General features: G+C 29.8%; 3 protein-coding genes across 3 annotated transcripts; all 3 read left to right on the top strand.

Annotated features, from left to right (window-relative positions):
* The first annotated feature begins 570 nt into the window (after positions 1–570).
* LOC106450295 (fatty acyl-CoA reductase 2, chloroplastic) lies at positions 571–3,535 on the top strand. Its single transcript, XM_013891945.3, has 9 exons — positions 571–693; positions 814–1,252; positions 1,505–1,608; positions 1,701–1,900; positions 1,994–2,094; positions 2,168–2,369; positions 2,445–2,606; positions 2,686–3,177; positions 3,262–3,535. Exons 2-9 carry the CDS (start codon positions 820–822, stop codon positions 3,416–3,418), a joined length of 1,851 nt encoding a protein of 616 aa, XP_013747399.2. The 5' UTR covers positions 571–693; positions 814–819; the 3' UTR covers positions 3,419–3,535.
* Positions 3,536–12,170: 8,635 nt separating this feature from the next.
* LOC125580344 (protein DOWN-REGULATED IN DIF1 11-like) lies at positions 12,171–12,761 on the top strand. Its single transcript, XM_048744696.1, has one exon. The coding sequence runs from the start codon at positions 12,234–12,236 to the stop codon at positions 12,759–12,761; it is 528 nt and encodes a 175-aa protein (XP_048600653.1). The 5' UTR covers positions 12,171–12,233.
* Positions 12,762–15,160: 2,399 nt separating this feature from the next.
* LOC125580343 lies at positions 15,161–17,419 on the top strand. The gene has a single exon (XM_048744695.1). The coding sequence runs from the start codon at positions 16,438–16,440 to the stop codon at positions 17,350–17,352; it is 915 nt and encodes a 304-aa protein (XP_048600652.1). The 5' UTR covers positions 15,161–16,437; the 3' UTR covers positions 17,353–17,419.
* The last annotated feature ends 4,286 nt before the right edge of the window (positions 17,420–21,705 follow it).

The following is a 21,705-nucleotide window of genomic DNA, read 5'->3' as shown; positions in this document are numbered from 1 at the left end:
TTAGGTTAGTCTGGTTGTTATATTTTAATGAATTCATAAGTCCAAAAAAATATCATATATTATTGTATTAATAATTTTAAAACATTTATAAAAATCTGATGTTATTTAGTTTTACGGATCTACTTATGGATTTTGATTTTCTAGTGTATTTGATTCATATAGATTTTTTTGTTAAAAATATGAATTCGAAACAAGTTTTATAAAGAAACTGAAATAATAAAACTACAGTTGTTAGATTGAGAAATTTTGAAATTTATAAAGATTTGCAAATTTTATATGAATTTTCAGTTCAGCTAAAATGCATATTCCTTATGTGTTATTTTGCTTTGAGTTTGCAAAGATATATTAAGAACTGAATCAACTGATGCATCACCTTATTTCATTTCATTTCATTTCGTTTCTATAATCTGAAATCTACATCACGTGTAGGAAACTGATCAAACGTTGGAGGAGAAAGATCGTATAAGGTAATCTTTTGTTTTACTTAATTTTTTAGTTATATATTCCCCTACAAAACAGAAAAATCTATCATCATCTTTTGTCCTTAAAACTAACCAATCTTTCATTCCTCTTATAAAAACAAAACTCACATACTTGTCTCCTAACGATAAACTAATAAGCAAATATAAAAATCTTTCTTGGTTTACTTAATCTCTTTCTATTTAAGTATATTCTTGTTGCTCATCACAAAAGGTATGTTTTCTAGGTTAAGTACATTGCAAGTCACCAGTTTCTGTTTTCTCAAAAGAAATGGAATGGCCAGTTTACTTTCTTAGTCTAAAAATGAACCTTTCTCTATTTCTTATTTCTTAGTTTGTGATGGAAGCTCTCTTCTTGAGTTATTCTTCTTCCTCCATTGCTGCGTCAATCAAACTTTCAAGATTACACGACCGTCGTGACTGGTGCACTTTGTTAAGGGACAAGAAAAGGGTAGGACCCACCTGGTGCCGCGTAGGTGGTGGTGGCGGTGATGGGAGAAACATCAAACCAGAGAGGCCTATTAGGGTCTCATCGCTTTTGAAAGACAGAGGTCAAGTATTGATTAGGGAACAGAGTTCGCCTGCTATGGACGCTGAGACATTGGTTCTGTCTCCTAATGTCAATGGTACAGCCATTGAGATGAATGGAGTGAAAACTCTGATGCCTTTCAATGGTGCTGCTATGGTGGGGATCAAACAAGGACTTGGCATCGTTAGTTATCTCCAAGGGAAGACGTTTCTAATCACTGGCTCCACTGGCTTCTTAGCTAAAGGTACGTAACAAACTTATACATGGCCGGTTTTTAGATTTTGGGGAGATTACCAGCAATTTAATAAAGGTTTATATAATTTTTAAAAAAAATATTTGAGGTCTATATATATATATATGTAATTTTTTCCTAAAATTTGGGGACCATAGGCCAATGTTTCACCAGCATGTGATCAAGACCGGCCCTGAACTTACATATAAATTTGTAATATTCCATAAATATGTCTTTACATCATTCCCCATGTGATATGTCCAGTACTGATAGAGAAGGTCTTGCGAATGGCTCCTGATGTTGGGAAAATATATCTCTTGATTAAAGCCAAAAACAAAGAAGCAGCGGTTCATCGGTTAAAGAACGAGGTAAGTTCATCTTCTTTTTGATTCCTGATTAGTCTAATTTTTGTTTCATGTTATGTGCATAATGGTATCCTATGGGGTTGCTGCTTTTTCAGGTGTTAGATGCAGAGCTTTTTAAAACTCTAAGAGAGACTCATGGGGCATCTTACCAGTCTTTCATGTTAGACAAGCTTGTCCCTGTGACAGGAAACATTTGCGATTCAAACATTGGGCTGCAAACAGATTCAGCAGAGGAGATTGCAAAAGAAGTTGACGTAATTGTCAACTCTGCTGCCAATACAACCTTCAATGAAAGGTTATTAGATTCTGCGCTTCTAGTTCTCTTGTTTTGTTATCTAGATAAAATCATTGTATGATCTTGTCTTACTAATCTTGGAGGAGATTGTAGATATGATGTTGCTTTGGACATAAACACACGAGGGCCTGGTAATCTCATGGGATTCGCCAAGAAATGCAAGAAACTCAAGCTTTTCTTGCAAGTATCCACAGGTATGTGAATGGGAAACAAAGAGAGCTAAAGTGTTTTGGCTTCTTCATTTGAAAAAAAAAATCATTGGTGCAGCTTATGTGAATGGACAAAGACAAGGAAGGGTCATGGAGAAGCCCTTCTCGATGGGAGATTGTATAGCTACAGAGAACTTCATGGAAGGTAACAGGAGAGCATTAGATATCGATAAAGAGATGAAGCTAGCTCTTGATGCTGCAAGAAAAGGGACTCAAGATCAAGATGAGGCGCAGAAGATGAAGGATCTCGGTCTAGAGAGGTAGTAATCTAAATAATAAATATTCACCTTTGACTATTGCTACACTCTTAAACACACAAAAAAAAAATGAAACAGGGCAAGATCATATGGATGGCAAGACACTTATGTTTTCACCAAAGCAATGGGAGAGATGATGATCAATAGCACTAGAGGGGACGTACCTGTGGTTATTATAAGGCCTAGCGTCATCGAAAGCACTTACAAAGACCCTTTCCCTGGATGGATGGAAGGAAACAGGTAACTTGTATATATATGTCACATGATGTATAGATGTGAATGTATACATAACAAAACTAATTCTTAATCTACAAAACAGGATGATGGATCCTATAGTGCTGTGTTATGGAAAAGGACAGCTCACAGGGTTCTTGGTTGATCCAAAAGGAGTTCTTGATGTGGTTCCGGCTGATATGGTCGTTAATGCGACATTAGCTGCTATAGCAAAGCATGGAATGGCTAAGGCAGATACAGAACCTGAGATAAACGTGTATCAGATCGCTTCTTCAGCGATAAATCCTCTGGTTTTCGAGGACTTAGCTGAGCTTCTTTACAACCACTACAAATCTACCCCGTGCATGGACTCGAAAGGTGTTCCTATTAGGGTGCCTTTGATGAAGCTTTTCGACTCCGTTGATGATTTCTCGGATCATTTGTGGAGAGATGCTCAAGAACGGAGTGGCTTAATGAATGGTATGGACTCATCGGATAGTAAGATACTACAGAAGCTTAAATTCATTTGCAAGAAATCTATTGAGCAAGCCAAACACCTTGCCACTATTTATGAGCCATACACTTTCTATGGTGGAAGGTAAGAACTAAGAACTTTAATGATTATATGACCAAAACGAAAAACTTTGAATCTTTTTGTTTGTTTTCTTTTTTTTTGCTGAAGATTTGATAACAGCAATACACATAGATTAATGGAGAATATGTCTGAAGAAGAGAAGGTTGAGTTTGGGTTTGATGTTGGAAGCATTAACTGGAATGACTACATTACAAATGTTCACATTCCCGGTTTAAGAAGACATGTTTTGAAAGGAAGGGCTTAGGTCAAATCTTTTCTTTGATCGTTTTTCTATGTCTAATCGTGTTATGTTATCTAATATATGATTTTAAATTGTAATAATTTGAAAGTAATAATTTATCTCAAGTTTACCAAAGTCTAATCACGATCGAACTCGAAGGGATCCAAAACGAACCTAAAACGTGTCTTCTAAGTTTAGTGCAAACGTTATTTTATAAACAAAACTGTTACATGCAAGACTTCTATGAAAAGTCTATATAATATTTCAGAAGTATGAGAGGGAAAACTCAGAATTCCCAGTAAACATAGTACAGAAGTTAGCATGATTAATGGGAAGTTCTTAGCGGAATATAAGAATCCGTCTCTTCACTTTTAACTAAAAAAATTAAGAACCGGATTTTTAGTTTTTTTAGTTAAAAGTTAAGAGACAAGTTATTATATTTCTTAAGTACCTCATCTTAAGAACCTCTCATTAATCATGCTTTAATTAGAGTAGGCAACATGAAACCCATCAACGTAGATGGGAGAACAAAAAAGATCCAGTAGTAACACAACGGTATCTTATATAATAAAGGAGACTTGCCTCTCTCCTCATGCGTCCACGTCAGCAAGGAAGGAGGGGCAAATCGCGACACGTCAGCACAGCACCCTCTCTCCTGCGTTTAAAATGTCATTTACGGATCGTATATTTTGGGCTTTGTCGTTTGTTTTGTATTATGTATTTTTTTGGTTTTGTGGAATTTTTAATATTTGGACCTTGGTATGTTTGGCCCAGAGTTAGATATATTATGTTTGTGTATCGTCTTCAACCCCGACGTCTTCTAAATCCTAATCTCAGCTTCTTAGTCATACACCACAACTGAGTAACGGCTTCACCACTTTATGCTGAAGCCATAAACCTTACATTTAATCTTAGTTAAGTCGAGCCCCACTACTTCTCATTACTTCACAACCTTCGATCTCTTCGGTTTCTTCGCGATTTTGGATCTGTAAATAGGCAGCTCCTTCTTGATGGTTCTCACAGATTCATTACTTCTTCCTACTTAAAACTCATACAAAATCCTGCATGTCTTCACACTTCACTGTCAATTGGCATTGCATAGGAAAACCGATGTGGTCTTCAAATCACGACGCTTCTGGACCACACCTTCTGTAACAGTTGCCTTTACCAATCATCTGTGAAATTAAACAGATCACGGCGGTTTCCCACATTTTACAGTCCGACTCCAGCCCACTTCTCCAACAGATCTCCGACGATTAATAGGAACTCCGCGACTAAGAAATTCTTCGAACGGCCGTTTCCTCCTCCGTCTCCGGCTAAAACCATCACAGCTGTTCTCACGAGACGCACGGCTCCTTGAATCCACACTCTACGGCAATCCTTGAAAGTAGCGAAGCTGAAGGAGGTGGGGTGGGTTTGGATAAGAGCTTTGGATTCTCCAAGAGTTTATCTAGCAAGTACGAGATTGGTGATAAGTCGGTCGTGACCATTTTTGACACACTTGTCATGCAAGTTTAAGGGTGATAACAAAGGACAACAAGTCGCTGTTAAAGTTATTCTTAAAGAAAAGGTTAGTGCTTTTTGATTTGATATCTTCTGGTTCTGTTGTAGTGATGAGATCTATTAGAATGTTTGTAATTTGTTGTGTAGATGAAGACGGCTATTGCCATTGAAGATGTGAGTAGAGAAGTGAAGATATTGAGAGCTTTGTCTGGCCATGATGACCTCCTTTATTTCTATGATGCGTATTAGGATCATGATAATATCCATACAGTGATGGAGTAAGCTCTCTTTTAGTTTAGAGTTTGTTCCTATATCAGCCTACGAGAATCTTTAACAAGTGTTTTGTTGTTTTAAACTATGTGAAGGAGGAGAGCTTTAGGATTGAATATTCTCACGGTAAGGGGGCAGTACACAGAGGAGATACAAAGACTATTATGATACAAATATTGTATATAATTGCATTTTGTCATCTCCAAAGTGTCGTACAACAAGATCTCAAACCCGAGGTGATTAAAGACCCTTTCTTTTGCTTATACATTTGATGTCTTATCGCCATCTTATATCTAAAACTGTTTGCTTCAGAATTTTCTATTTAACTCAAAAGAAGACACCTTACAGTTGAAGGCAATAGATTTTGGCTTCTCAGATTATAATCTTTATATATAAAGATTGGGTTTTAGGTAAAAGACAAGATCCTATAAGGATATATCACTCTCTTTATGCGGAATGATTAGACCAAGTTAAAAATAGAAGCTTAAAGCCTCATAGAACGACAATTCAAATTCATCATACCCCTTTGGTTCAAATTCAATTCCATAATTGCGTGACTTGCACGAGAATATACCTCTTAATTATTTTAAAAGTACGATAATTGTGTTTTACACTTAAAACATACAAAAAAACGATTATGATACCACGCTTTGCACTCAATGTCAACTCGACTTTCACACTCCACCAAAATTAGACATAATGTTACAAAGATCTACGACTATATCTCCAAGTCATTTTGTCGCTATTATTTATTGTATCAATTTAATTGGTTGTACATTTTACAATGTCTTACAGTACAAAAAAAGAATGAATTGTATCACTTAATTTATATCACAAAATAAAGTGATTCTATTTTATATCATTTTTGTAAATGAGACAAATATATAAAAGTTAGCATCATTTATAAGAAATTGATGTTTTATTAAATTATTTGGCATCAATTCAGTAAAATGACATATTTTTGTTGTAAGCTGTATCACTTTAACAAAAAATGATACTATTATATAAAGTTATATCAATTATATAAATGATGTATTTATTTTGCTGTTGACATCACTTATTAAGGTGATACTTATAAATAAAACCGATCCTAATAATTTTTTTTATATATCATATATAATTATGTTAGATAATTTCAGTTACAAGAACTGATGTAACAATCACAAAACCAAGTAAAACAACCCACTAAAGCCAATCCGTTTAAAAACTATTATAAACTTCACAATCCAAACATTACGTGAAGTAGTTACTGATATATTCTTTGGGTTTGGTCTGTTTTTCTGTAATTCAATTAGTATTTATTCTATAACTGTTTACCTCAATCAAAAATCTTCTTCTCTATCGTGATCCTCATTTCATGAGTTCTTCTTCTTCTCTCAATTTTAAACTTTTTGTAAGTTTAAATTTTTCAACAAATATTATTCATTTCTTTCTTAAATTGAATTAACGTCTCCGGTCTCTCTCTCTATATATATATATTTGTTTTTGTACATTGTCGAGATTTCAAATTGTGATGACAATGAGGTGTTTAAAGAAAAAAATGATGATAATATCTAAGGAAGAAGATGATGAGACATGATGTGTCTAGGGTTCTTGGTATTTTGAAGGTATTATAAACAGATTTGACTTTAGAATAAATCTTAGTTATGTGGCAACTCTTTTTCCTAAAGATTGGTACTATTGTTGTCAGGTTTCAATAGCAATTGGGTTCGATGCTGGAGTATTGTCGTGTCTGGAGCACATGCATGAAAGCAGAATAGTGGTCTGATGATGAAGGGTACAGGACTGCCTCATGTTGTCTGAAGTATAAATTGGAAAAGTAGGAGCAACAAGCTTCATTCCATGATGGAAGATTGAAGATGGAAATAAAATTCAAAGAACAAGAAGAAAAAAAGAAGAATCTAGATAGAAGAAAATCATGATCAGTTATTTTTAACTATTTTTTTCTCTAAATTCATCTATTTTACTGATTTATCTGTAAAGCTTCTTTAAATTTTTTTTCTCGTCAAATTATACTTTCAGTGGAAAAGAATAAGAAATAGTCAATGCAATTAATTTTTTTATTTTATTTATTGACAAATTTATTTACTGTATAAGAATAATTAATAATATTTAAATTTAAAATTACAAAAATATAATCATTAAAATAATTTCCGAATTTTAATATTTTTAATTTTTAATAATTGATAAATAATAAATAATAAATTATTGAAATCAATTATTATAATTGATGTTAACACTAACATCATTTTAAAAAAAACTGATGTAAGTTTTAGTATCATTTTTTGCAATTGATATGTATTTAACATCACTTAAAAATTGATGCAAATATTCAAATTTTTAACATCAATTATTAGGACAAAGATCTCATATGGCCTAAATGTCAAAAAGAAAAATCTACACCATCCAAAAAAAATCTGTGTGACCTCTTACAAGTTGATTTACTTATTTAGCCTTAATGAAATAAATAAAAAATTAATTAAAATTAAAAAAAAAATCTCAAAACGGAGGATTCCAAAACGGATACGATCTCAACCGCCGGATCTCCTCTCGAGATCGCCGGACCCTCTCTGCCTCGAGACCGCCAGATCTCCTCGTCGCTGCTCCACCGTCTCGAACCGTCTGCGGCATCATCTTTTCTTATCACCGTCACGAGCTCATCCTCATCGTCTGTGTCATCACAATCAAGGGCCGGTGTACACGATCGAGCTCATCGATCTTCCAAAAACGATCAACTCATGTTAGTTAGGAAGAAGCTTAGGTTGAGGACAAACAGATCGAACGAATCAAGCTTGCAAATTGGGAATTGGTCGCTTCCTCCACTTTCATGGATCGAAAGATCCAAAGCTTTGCTCAACTTTGAGCTTTTTGTAGAATTGGTCCCTGCACTTTGGATATCTTTGTTTGTGGCCTCAAACTTCTAAAAGTTATAGTTTTTCTCCGCTATTTCGCCCCAGAACTTCTGATTATACAACCAAACCCCTTGTATATACAAAATGTACGAATGCAACTCCTAATAATGACTAAATGTAATATTTAAACATAAAATGATCAAAATTAATAGCTAAAAACCTATAAAATTAATATACATCATACTACATTAGACTTTTAACATGTATTTACTTCTTTACCACAATATTTTAGAAAACATTCACGAGGCATATTTTACAAAATTTATGATTCCCGAATATGGTAAACATAGTATGAACAAATAAACAAGCGGTACAACTAATAAAATTATATTTTGTATATGGTACAACTATTTTTTTCAATTTTGTAGTTCAAGTACAACTATGTTCAAGCCAGTACAACTCAAAACTTGGTACAACTACGTGTTAATATGTTCATTAGTTGTACTAGTTTTTGAGTTGTATCGACTTGAACGTAGTTGTACTTGGACTATAAAATTGAAAAAATTAGTTGTACCATACATAAAATATAATTTTATTAGTTGTACCACTTATTTACGTGTCCATACTATGTCACAAATGTTATTTATCATATATTTTGTATATTTTTCCAGAAATAATGTGGCTAAACAAGTAAATAACCACTATATGCCTTATACTTTTAAGGTTTGTTAACTTGTTTGTTCACTATATTTTTGAAAAACATACACCGAATGCATTTTAACCAAATTAATGATTCGACTTTAGTGGGGCAAAGACATGTACACATAAAGAATTTGTATAACTGAGGTAAGTTTAAAATTTATGTGGTTCAACTAGTTTTTTCGATTAAACTGTCAAAGTACAACTATGTACAAACTGGTACAACTCAAAACCTAGTACAACTATGTACAATCCGGTACAACTCAAATACTAGTACAACTATGTTATTTCATTTTGTATTGTGCATCACGTTTTAAACGTGTATCACGTTTTAAACGTGTATCATGTTTTAAACATTGTGGTTGAACACCAATGTCGAATAGTTGTACTAATTTTACCATTCCTAAATATTTTTATGTAAATTTTTGTTGACAATTATTACACCATCTCAAAAGACTTTGGGGCGGAAGCCTACCACTTAGTTGCCTTAGTTGTATCAGTTGTACAAAATTTAGAGCTTTTGAACTAGTACACATGGTACAACTTTGTCATTTAAAAAAAAGTTAAATCACATTGTGTATTCCAAATGAAAAAAAATTAAATGGCCAAACTAGTATGTGGTAGAATTATACTATTGTTAAACCTATTGTACATGTGAGGCTATTTATGTGTTTTCTATATGAAAAAACAATCAACTGACCAAACTAATATGTATATCCTTCTATTTTTACTTCATTTTTGCAGTATGCTCTTCTAAATGTCCTTGTACTGCAATTTGTCCGGCTCCACAGCTGCTTTCTTCGGGCTTCGGGTGCAAAAAGATGAAGATGATTTTTTTTGGAGAAATGATACAACTAGTATAACTAATACAACTAGTAAACAAATTATAATCTATTTTTGGGGTTAAAATACATTAAATCAAAGTCTATAAAATTAAGAATTTTTTTAGGTATGTAATTATCAAAACGCAAAACTAAATAATATTTCTAAAATTTGTAGATATTAAAAAGAAACTGATGGTAATGGGACTCTTAAAATTACAATTTAAAAAAAAACTTGATAATTTTTGAAGAATTTTTAGTAAGAAAAATAATATGATTATAAAATTAAATTAAATAATATTTCAAAAAATCGTAAAATATTATTATATTTCTATTTCTAAAATTATTTTATGTATTGTTATCTTAATGATGTTGTGTATCTCTCTTTTTCACAGCAAAATTGATATACCATGGATTTGACCCATTTTCATCCTTGGTATATAAGTATTTTTACTATCTATAACACTATATATTCTATCTTATTAGGTATGTTTTATGGTTCAGAAGTATGTTGGAGTAAAGTGATAATTATGGAGCATTTAGGAGCTTAAAATATATTTCATCCGAGCTGACCATTAGAGGTCGATATGAACAAGACGCAATCGATCGATGCACACCTAGTGCCGTCGATCGATACAAAAGAGAAGTCTCGACGATTGAAGATTATGATCGATCGATGTACATCATGTACCATCGATCGATGTCGAGACGCGAGATGCTTTTTCTTACGGCTCTTCCAGATCTTAAACTACAATTTTAAACTACAATTTTCTTATGGCTCGGCAGTTGTCTTCTTCGCCTTTGGGAGCAAAAACATGAAGATGATTTTTTTCCCGTATATAGTACAACTAGTACAAATGCTAAATAAATCATTATCCAAACAAATATTATATAAACAAACTATTAACATATTTTGACACATACATGAAGACTTCACCAACATTTTCATTGGTTATACATCATCCATTTCTATAACATCATTCATACGCTGAAAACAAAAATCAAATATAATCATATTAATTGTAAAATTGTAGTAATTATACATGTTTTAGTTGTTCTAGTTATAGATATATTTTGACAGATGCAAGCGAGAAAGAATAGGGTAATATGTATTATTAGTTCAACATCATCTTTTTGTATAGCATTCATACGCTGAAAACAAAAACTAAATATCACATTATTAGTTGCAAAGTACTAGTAATTCGAGTTCTAGTTGTACCAGTTATATTGGTTATACTCAATTTAGTTGTACAAGTTATACATTTTCTAGTTGTACTAGTTGTACTAGTTGGAGTTGTACTAGTTGTACTAGTAGTACTCTGCGTTCTTATTTTTTATGAATCTCGTATGTATATGATGAAATTTGGTTTCGAATAAGACATAATGGATTAAGAAGACTATGTGTTGATCGATTTAGGATAACAAAACGAAAATTGATAAGTGATTAAAGAAACTTTTGACTTTGCTTTAAAATTGAAGAAGTATCAATGGAGAAGATAAGAGAAAGAAAAAAAAATTAGAGTTTAAATTTGGGTCAGGTTTTGGGTCGGATCTTGGATATGGGTCTGGGTAGGATATAAATGGCATGGATTTGTAAATATGTTAAAGTGTGTTGGTTTTTTGGTTATTTCCTATAATTTTTGAATTAAATTTAATGCAAAATGTAAAAAAAAAAAAAGTGGTCCATATCAGATTATTCCTAACCCTTTTGGTCCATAGGAGAATTTGATCCCAATTATTAATAAAATGATGTAAATTATTTGCATCACCACTTTCAGAGTCATTTATATAAATGATATAAATTTCTTTTACATCATTTATAAGCGACTCAAAAATATAAAATAAATGATGTTTGATCATCTTATTTTTGTAGTGTTACATCAAACTTATATAAGTAAAAAGAATATTTAGATAATGTGTCCGATTAGTTGTGTTGTAAATGCAGAAATTTTGATGTAAGAATTTGGACTGTAATTTCAAGTGATATAGTTGTAAGTTTTTTTATCTAGAAAATATTATAATTTTTAAACCGCTGAATTAAGAAAAATAAAACGTAAAAGTATATGATTGTAAGTTTAAGGGGAATGATCTATTAAATTACATCGAGACGAATGAAAAACAAAATATATAAATAGTTTTAAGTGAAATGAAACATTTCTACAATTTAACCCAATTAAACACCATAAACCAAAATTACTCAGTTTTTGTTCATTGTTCATTCTGCTCATTACCTTATATATAACTTCCAATAGCCAAAAATTGGATACTAAAAATTTTGAAATGCTTAAGACAACAAAAATGAATAATTTAAAATAAATTTATAACTGTTTAGCTACTTATGTTTTTTATAATAAATTATAATATATATATAATCATACTAAATATATATTCAAAATTAAAATTTAAACAAAAATCCCGGTCACAAGGATGAGACTTTTCAGCTAGTATTCAATCCAACGTTATCATCAATGGTACTAAAACATATTTGTAGTTTAGTGTAAACGTTATTTTGAAACCAAACCGTTAAATGGTGATTTTCCCAAAGAACTGTTAAATAATGAATTAACATAAACGTATCAATGAATAAACTTATCATCAATTAATTACTCTTAAACAAAATAAAACGTCTACGCATTGCCCTATAACATCTCTAGTTCCTTGTCACCAATCTAACATCCTAAACCAAAAGTAAATATGGCAATGTCTCTTTCCATGTTAACTCTTGTATTCACCGTAGTATTTATCATGGCTCACACAACTTTTTCCCAACAATTTGATCGATATTCACTAGAGGTACCAGAAGATGTGAACATATCTCCCATGCCAGATTTTGATATCTACGTCGAAACTCCCGATGAATCTCCATTCGAAGCTGATTCACCGACAATGGAATATAACATGAAACTTGGGAGACAGTACTCGGACAAACAATTCAATTTTCTTCAGATTTGCCTTCAAAAGCTGAATTCGGATTGTGGAGATAACATTGTCAAGAACATGTTGGATAAAACTACGACGCAATTGACGAATGAATGTTGTCTTATTCTATTAAAGATTGGCAAAGATTGTCAACTAGGAGTGGCACATATCATTTCTTCAAACACTGAATATAATAATATTGCTTCGAAGGCTATTCCTAAAAGCAAACATACATGGAAAGATTGTGTCCGCAGAGTTGGGAGCCATATTGGTTCTCCAATTTTTTTAGAAGAACTAAACTAATATTTCATCGTCTTGATATTATATGCATTTTGAGATTTTTTTGGAAAAACTAAACTAATATTTCATCATCTTGATATTATATGCGTTTTGAATTTTATGATTCCTATCACACTACTGAAAAATGCATTATACGTTTGATGTACTATTAAGATTATATGGCCATGCCCATGCAAATATACATATTTTCTAATCAAGGTTCTCGGATCCAATGAAAAATACTCAATGATGGTATCGTTCTCGTTTGATAGAGAATAAACTGTTCCAACTTGGGTTGGTTTGCAAAATACTGTCAAAAAATCATTTACTTAACGGCAAAACAATGTAAAATATATTTGATATATATATGTTTTCATAAGTTATATGTAGAAAGAATGCGAATCACAACAGCGCATACCGCCATACGCAATTGTAGATCTTAAGTTATATTATGACCCATATAACTTTTCAACAAATACTCATTTCCCTATAAGTTATATCGTTAGTTGTCACCAATCTAAAATCCAAAATCAAAAACAAATAAGCCAAAGTCTCTTCTCATGGTGATACTTGTATCCATAGTAGTAGGTTCGACGTCTCAGCCAACTTTTTTCGAGAAATTGATCAATAGTCACAAAAGGTATAAGAAAATGTGAACATATCTCCTATTGAAGCTCCCGCCAATTTACTAGAAATTAAATATGAGATGGAGCTTATGCATCATTACTCGCATGAACATTCTCGATTTTCTTCATGTTTGCCTACAAAATTAGAATTCGAAATGTGGAAACGACATTTTTAAGAACATGTTGGATGAGATGACGACACAAATATTGACAGATGAATGTTGTTGTATTTATTAAAGACGGACATTTAGGACTGACCCAAATTATTATTTCGATTTATGAGTATAAAGATATTGCTTCTAACACAATTTCGAAAATCAACAGAGATGAAACAATTGTGTTTGGGAAGTTGGGAGCCCGGAGCCAAATTGGTGCTCCTGTCTCTTCGGATGATTTAAACAATAGCACCTCATTATGATGTTATATGTGTTCTCAGTGTTATGATTGTTACCATTATACCAGGTGTTTTGTCTGCACATACGGTGATAATCATCTTATGAATACTTATTAATTTATGTTTTATTAATCCAAAAACCGGCATAATAAAACTCTAATTGATGACCATGTTGAAGGAAAAACTTTATGGTGAATTCTTTGTTCATTAAAATTTATCCAGTTATATTGAATTTTAGTCAAATTATTGAAAGGTGGATTCCATTTTTTCCCTCTAAGTTCCCTATGGAGGAATGAATTTATAAGGAAAAATTTTCCTATGCAATTTTGATAAAGAACAAATTGAACAAAATTCATATTTTATTTTAGTTTTTCAATTTGTCAAATGAAAATTTATTTTTCATTTTTTTCATTTTTTTCATTCTTCCAGTGATCACCAACTGAAGCCATAGTGTTTCCCAGATTAAACTTAAACTGGTTTTAAGTAAAAGCAATTAAAAGAAAATTTGTTTTAAATTTAGTTACAAGTTAGTTTTTAATTATGATTTCAAATAGTTAAATCAAACATCCAATTATTAATATATGTCAAAAAAATGTTTATCAAAGTATATATTTATTATTATGTTAAAAGGTTTTAAAACACTCATATATTAAAAATAGTTAGAAAATAACTTTATATGAATATTGTTCTTTGACTAATATTTAATTATAAATTGTTTTATATCTTAATTTTTTAAATTTATGATAAAAAATATTGTTTTCAGATAGTAACATAATATATAAATATATATATAATAATTCTCTTCATTTTTAAAATATATTTTCACAATTTTATTATATTAGTTTATAATTAATTATTAATTATTTAAAATAAAATAAAATTCGTGTTTCATTATAAATTCATTACGGGTTTGTGCAAATTAATAAATAATCGGTTAAAAAATAATAATAAATCAATTACCTATTTAAAATTTAAAACCTAATAAAATATGACAAATAAATATATATATATAAGAATTTTCTTAATTTTTAAAATATATTTTCACAATTTTATTATATTAGTTTATAATTAATTATTAATTATTTAAAATAAAAGTAAATTTGTGTTTCATTATAAATTCATTACGGGTTTTGTGCAAATTAATAAATACTCGGTTAAAAAATAATAATAAATCAATTACCTATTTAAAACTTAAAACCTAATAAAATATGACAAATAAGAAAATTAACTAAATATTTAATATTTAATATAACGTATAAATTTAATATTATTAAATAAAAATTCGTTTTTAATTATATATAAAATTCTATTTTTTAAATTAATAAATTAGTGATTCAGCTAAAAACTAATAATAAATCAATGACTTAGATAAAACTTATAAAAATAAGTAAAATTGTCTAAAATCATGGAGAACATGACACATAAGCAAATTCACTTCTCAAATAATAGTATAGATATTCATACTCCCTCGTTTTTTAATTGAAAAAAATACTTTTATTTTCTAAACAAAAAGTCATTAATATTTTTTTGTCAGCAAACTCATTAAATATCTATATAACTATAATTCAACTAATCAAAAAATAAATTACAGAATATAACGAGCCATATTATATAAGAATTTACATAATTTTATATTTAATTTTGAAAAGATTATAAAAATTTTAAGTAAGACAAATTTTTTGAAGTGTTAAATATTTTTTTTAAAAGAGAGAATATTAATCAATTATCATTACACTTTTGGTAATCAAGAAACTCAAACCATAAAATAATTATGTTGGTATCTTAATATAGTGTTGGATTACCAAGAATGATCCTTTCTCAGAAAAAAAAAAACATACTAAAAATGCATGGAAAAACAGATATATGCTACTCTAGAATAAACAATTTTTTTTTGTTTCAAATGTGTGAAATATTAATGATACATGAAATACATATGTTTGACACAATTTTCAATTTTTACAAGTATTAAATCATTTTCAAAAGTATGTTAATGCATGAGGCAGTAAAATATATGTCATTGAAAAATAATTTGATACATTCATCTAAAATAAAAGTTAAGACACTCATGCCCCAACTATCTACATATTCAATATGAATACTAATAGTCCAAATTTCATGCTACTTCTTTTTAAAACTTTTGGTGAATAAATTTGTAATACTTTTAGTGAATAAAAATATAAAAAATTAGGATTACATGAAATTATGGAATATTCGATTAGATAAAAAAGCTAGCAGCTGCTAGTTTGAGTCTGACATAATATTCCGCATATCTGTGAGATCCTCATTGTCACCGGCTAAAACATTTTTTTCTTGAACTCTGGTGTGTTTCATTTCAAATGTATGGACCTTAGTCTTAGTTTAGTGTAAACGTTATTTTGAAACAAAAATATTAAATGATGCTTTTACCCAAAAACTGTTAAATAATGAATAACATAAAACTATGAATGAATAAATTTATCATCAATTAATTACTCTTCCACAAATAAAACGTACGTTATTTTGAAACAAAAATATTAAATGATGATTTTACCCAAAAACTGTTAAATAATGAATAACATAAAACTATCAATGAATAAATTTATCATCAATTAATTACTCTTCCACAAATAAAACGTACGCACTTCCCTATAACATCTCTAATTCATTTTCACCAATCTAACATCCTAAACCAAAGGAAAATATGGCAAAGTCTCTTTCCATGTTAATGTTTGTATTCACAGTAGTATCTTTCATGTCTCACACAATTTTTTCCCAAGAATATGATTATTCACTAGAAGATGTGAGCATACCTCCTATACCAGATTATATCGAAGCTCCATCACAACCACAAGTGAGTTATTACACGGACGAAGAGTTTGCTTTTCTTCAGGATTGCCTTAAAAAGGTGGAGACGGATTATTGTGGAGCTAAAATTTTGAAGGACATGTTGGATGAGACTACGACGCCGTTGACGATTGGATGTTGTCGTGATCTATTAAAGATTGGCAGAGATTGTCATCTAGTAGTAGCTAAATACGAATCTGTACCCCAGAATGCTTTTATAGATCCTAGTGCATCTAATGCAGTCGCAAAAAGCAAATATACATGGAAGGATTGTGTCCGCAGAATTGAGAGCTACATTGGTGCTCCCGAGCAATCCCAAGAATTTGATCGATATTCACCAGAGGTACCTGAGGTACCAGAGGTACCAGAAGATGTGAACATATCTCCTACGCCGGATTTTGATATCCACGATGCTCATGATCCTCCATCCGCCGATTCACCGTCATTGGACCGAAGGTTGAGTTATTACACGGACAAAGAGTTTAATATTCTTCAGGGTTGCCTTGACAAGGTGGAGACGGGATATTGTGGAGCTAAAATTTTGACGGACATGTTGGATGAGACTACGACGCCGTTGACGATTGAATGTTGTCGTTATCTATTAAAGATTGGCAGAGATTGTCATCTAGTAGTAGCTAAATACGAAACTATACCCCAGTTTGCTTATTTTGATCCTAGTGCATCTAACGCAGTCCCAAAAAGCAAATATACATGGAAGGATTGTGTCCGCAGAGTTGAGAGCCATATTGGTGCTCCGATCTCTTTGGAATAACTAAACTAATATTTCATCAGATATTATATGCGTTTTAAAATTTTATGATTGTTTTATTATATTAAACAATTATCCCTCTACTGGAAAATGCATTATATGTTTGATGTACTCTTAAATATATATGGCATGCCCATGCAAAAAAAAAAATAATATTATTTGAAAAGCCAGTTTCAAAACCTTTAATGAATTAAAAAGATTGAATTTAAATACTATTATTAATTTTTTTAGTTTTCTTTTTTTCCTTTTTCTAAATAACATATATAGTAAAAAGGAAAAAAAAATATAAAGCTTAAAAACGAAAATATATGTACATATAATATGATTTCATTAAAAAAGAAAGTTCACAAAATAGTAATATTTCGTTTAAAACATATTTTACATAACAAAAATATACGTTCAAAGTAATAAAAATACATTCTTTATATCTTTCAATATAAAATAAATATATTTTCAAAGTAATAGAAATATTTTCTTTTTATCTATCTATTTTCTTAGATGATTACATAAATATATTTGTAATTGACTAAAAATAGTTTATAATTATTATTATTGAAATGTTTTTTCATAATCTTTAGCTGACTATAATATCTTACAATTACAGCAAAAACTACATATAAATTATATTTTACTTATATAATTGATCTCACAAAAACAATCACAATTTTAGTGTTGATTTTTAAGAGATATTAAAAATGGAACCTAAAAATATTTTTTTATGATAAGCATATTTTGATCAAAAATTACAAAATCCTTACTGAATTTGTTTTTCTTCATATTTAATTTCTTTTTAATTTTATATTTTTTGGTCATTTTTATGTTTTATTTATGTTTGTGGAACTTAATATACCCATAAAACATAAATAAAACATAAATTACAAAATCCTTACTGAATTTCAAAGTAATAGAAATATTTTCTTTTATGTATCTATTTTCTTAGATGATTACATAAATATATTTGTAATTGACTAAAAATAGTTTATAATTATTATTATTGAAATGTTTTTTCATAATCTTTAGCTGACTATAATATCTTACAATTACAGCAAAAACTACATGTAAATTATATATGGAGTTTTTTAATTTGGGTAGAATTTGGAGTTTTTTAATTTGGGTAGAATTTGGAAGTTGTTTGAACGGTTTTGGTGAAGTTTTGAAAATACATTTAAACAACACCATTGTTGCTTCTGAGTTTTCTCTAACATTATGAATTCTAATGATATTATCACCTCCTAGGATGCTTACAGTAAAAGAAACAACAGTTTTAATTTTTTTTCTTACTGGTCTTAATAAGCCCATTCAGAAATATCTCCCAATAATCTCTTCGCTGAAGGTCCCTACAGGCACAGGAGACACTGCTATATGCTTCTGCATATCTTTGGCGAATATAGAGCTCATCACATAAAAACAAAAAGATGATGAACCTAAATCTTCAAATTGCAATGCGATCTCTCGCGGAAGAATCAAAACCTTGAAGTTGCTGTACTTTTCTTTTCTGTATGGTTCTCTGAGTGGGACTAAGTATTATTTTTAATATTATTTTTTTTTGTAATTATTACTATTTTTATTTTTTATTTTTTTTATTTTAAAAACATAATATAACTTTGACAATATTTTATTTTTTTTTATAAAAGATATCATATTTGAAATAACACAATCTTATTGGTTGGTGAACCTATAGGTTCAGGGTGAACCCAAAAATAAGTCAATAAAGAACAACAATATTTATTTGATATATCTATTCTATTAAAACTCCTGTATGACCGATTGATATTAATTGGGTCCAACTTAAATTTTTTACATTTTTGTATAACTGCATCAATTTTGATATTAATTGGGTCCAACTTAAATTTTTTACGTTTTTGTATAACTGCATCAATTTATAATAAAGCGATGTAACCAGTAACCACCCTTCATTTATATCACGTATTCTCATTTAATAATCAGCTGCGCTTTCCTTTTGCTTAATAACTAGGTGATAACCCTCGTCCTGCGCGGAACGAGGAGATTATTAAAGTATTATAACTTTTAATATGTAGACATAATAAAAGTTAAAGGCATAGTAAGAAAAATATATCTAAGAAAGTACGGATTATAGCGAGAAATTTTAGTATGTAAATATAAATTTATATGCGATGGCCATCAAAATTTAATTGTATATTTGTTTGCATGCGGGTAAATTATAAATATAATATTAAATGAAACATAAGCAATAGTCTAATAAAATATAAAAGGAACAATGTATAAAAAACAAAAGAAAATTAAAAATAGAGACAAAATAACTGCTGTCAATAATGCATTCAGAAGTCTTCGTTTGCAATCCTATTATGAGCAATAGCAAAGAGATTATCTAGAGAATTTAAAAATATTATTTAACAAAATATGTGAATGCATGTATTACCTCAATCTTAAAACATCAATTTCTGGAACACCAATGGGATCGAAGACAGTTTTGGAAATTCCATCAATGTTAGTAACCCTCTTAAGTCGGCCTTATTATGAAATATGTCAAATATTAGCAAAATATAAATATAATATCAGCTCCTATTAATCGATTGTATATGCAATAAATACAATAGATTACTTTGTCCCCAATTAATTTGCCAACACTGTAAAACACATAATACTATGTCTGCATGTATAGAATTCCATAAATCATTGAAAACATGAGCAAGTGCACCATAAGCGACACTTAATGACGACGTTACTGTAAAAGAAAAAAAGAAGGGTTCAAACCATGTGATACTATACAAATGTATATCTTTCTTTTTACAGATGTTGAATACTTACGGGATGTGTAGTACGAAAAAACGGATTTCGTGGTCGATGATACCATTATTTCCGTTCGTAAAAACAGATGGAATTAAATCTATAAAAATAAGAAGGACTTACATAAATTTATTATTTATTTAAGATAAAACAAAACATAAGAAATATAATTATTATTTTCATAATATAAATTATGAATATACAATAAAATTAAACATAGGCAACATGATAATAAAATGCTACATGAAATAAGTTATAAAGAAACAAAAAAAAAAACTGATAAAACTTTCTCCTGGTTTTCTTTGAATAAAAAGTCAGAGATGAAATTCATAGCTCTCAAATTTTATATGCTTGTTTTGTAGCAAGTTGATTGTGATACGGTGTGTCAAAGTTATGTATGATATATGTAGTTATAATTGGTAGGATTAAGTGCATAAGGATTACATCAAGAAATTTGTTCCGCGAGATTATAAGCATTCAAAAAATTAAAAATATTATTTGTATATTTATTGACTTACCATAATATTTTTGAAAAATTATTAGTTACTTTCCTATATAAACCGCACCGGACTGAGTCATTACGATTGTGTAAATACGTTATCCATATTTAGTCTAGTTTTTCAATTACTTGTTGATACAACAATTACTCTTGCGGAGAATAATCAATCTCCATAAATATATTAATACTTATTGACGTAATTGACGAAATTAAAATACATGATCAACTCTGAAAATAATTATTCAACAAATCGTTGGTCTGAATTGGTGTTAGACACTTACAAATTGTTCCAATTTCCATATATATATACTGGCCTAAGTTAAAATTTCCTATAATGCTTCTTTGATTCCTAATTTGTGAATATATAACAGGAAATAATGTCATATATAGTTAAATACATTCATTAATTTTAAATATTCTTCAAGACTTATGATTATGATTTATTGATTAATTTTCATACAAATACTGTCCGCTTAAATAGATTTTTATATTTACGATTTTTATATTTACCGGAATATATGACTTTTTTTAAAAAATAGATAGATCTTTGCATTGCAGATAACCGGACCGGAAATAAGCTTATAGTCCACGTTATATATTTTAGCAAAATCCACGTTATATATATAGCTTATAGTCCACGTTATATATAACCGGACCGAAAATTTATGATTATGATTCTAACATAATAATAAACTACTTCAAATGATCCCATTTCATGTGTGATTAAGTAAAATGACCAATGCAATTTTATGGAAGTGGGTGGGTGAGGAAGATCACGTGATTTATATATAGTACCGTACCCCATAGTCAGGGTTAATTTCACCCAAATTCGAAACAAACGAATACTCTCTTACATTTAGTACTAATAATCCCTAACTTTTAGTCTATATTTTTAAAATTGGAAAGTTTTACAATTAAGAAAGAAACAAATATAAAGGAATCTTGACTCTAGATTTGACCAAATAACCAAACGATTTGATAGATGTCGAACTTATTTTGTTGCCTTTTTACAAAGAGTTAATATTCTGTCTGTCATAAATTCCCGGTTTTTTTTTCAAATCGGATTGTAATCATATAGTATAATGTAT

Source organism: Brassica napus, chromosome C1, assembly GCF_020379485.1.
Source record: "Brassica napus cultivar Da-Ae chromosome C1, Da-Ae, whole genome shotgun sequence".
In the NCBI taxonomy this organism is placed as follows: domain Eukaryota; kingdom Viridiplantae; phylum Streptophyta; class Magnoliopsida; order Brassicales; family Brassicaceae; genus Brassica; species Brassica napus.
The sequence above is the reverse complement of the archived record's forward strand: the minus strand, read 5'-3'. Positions and strand labels throughout refer to the sequence as shown.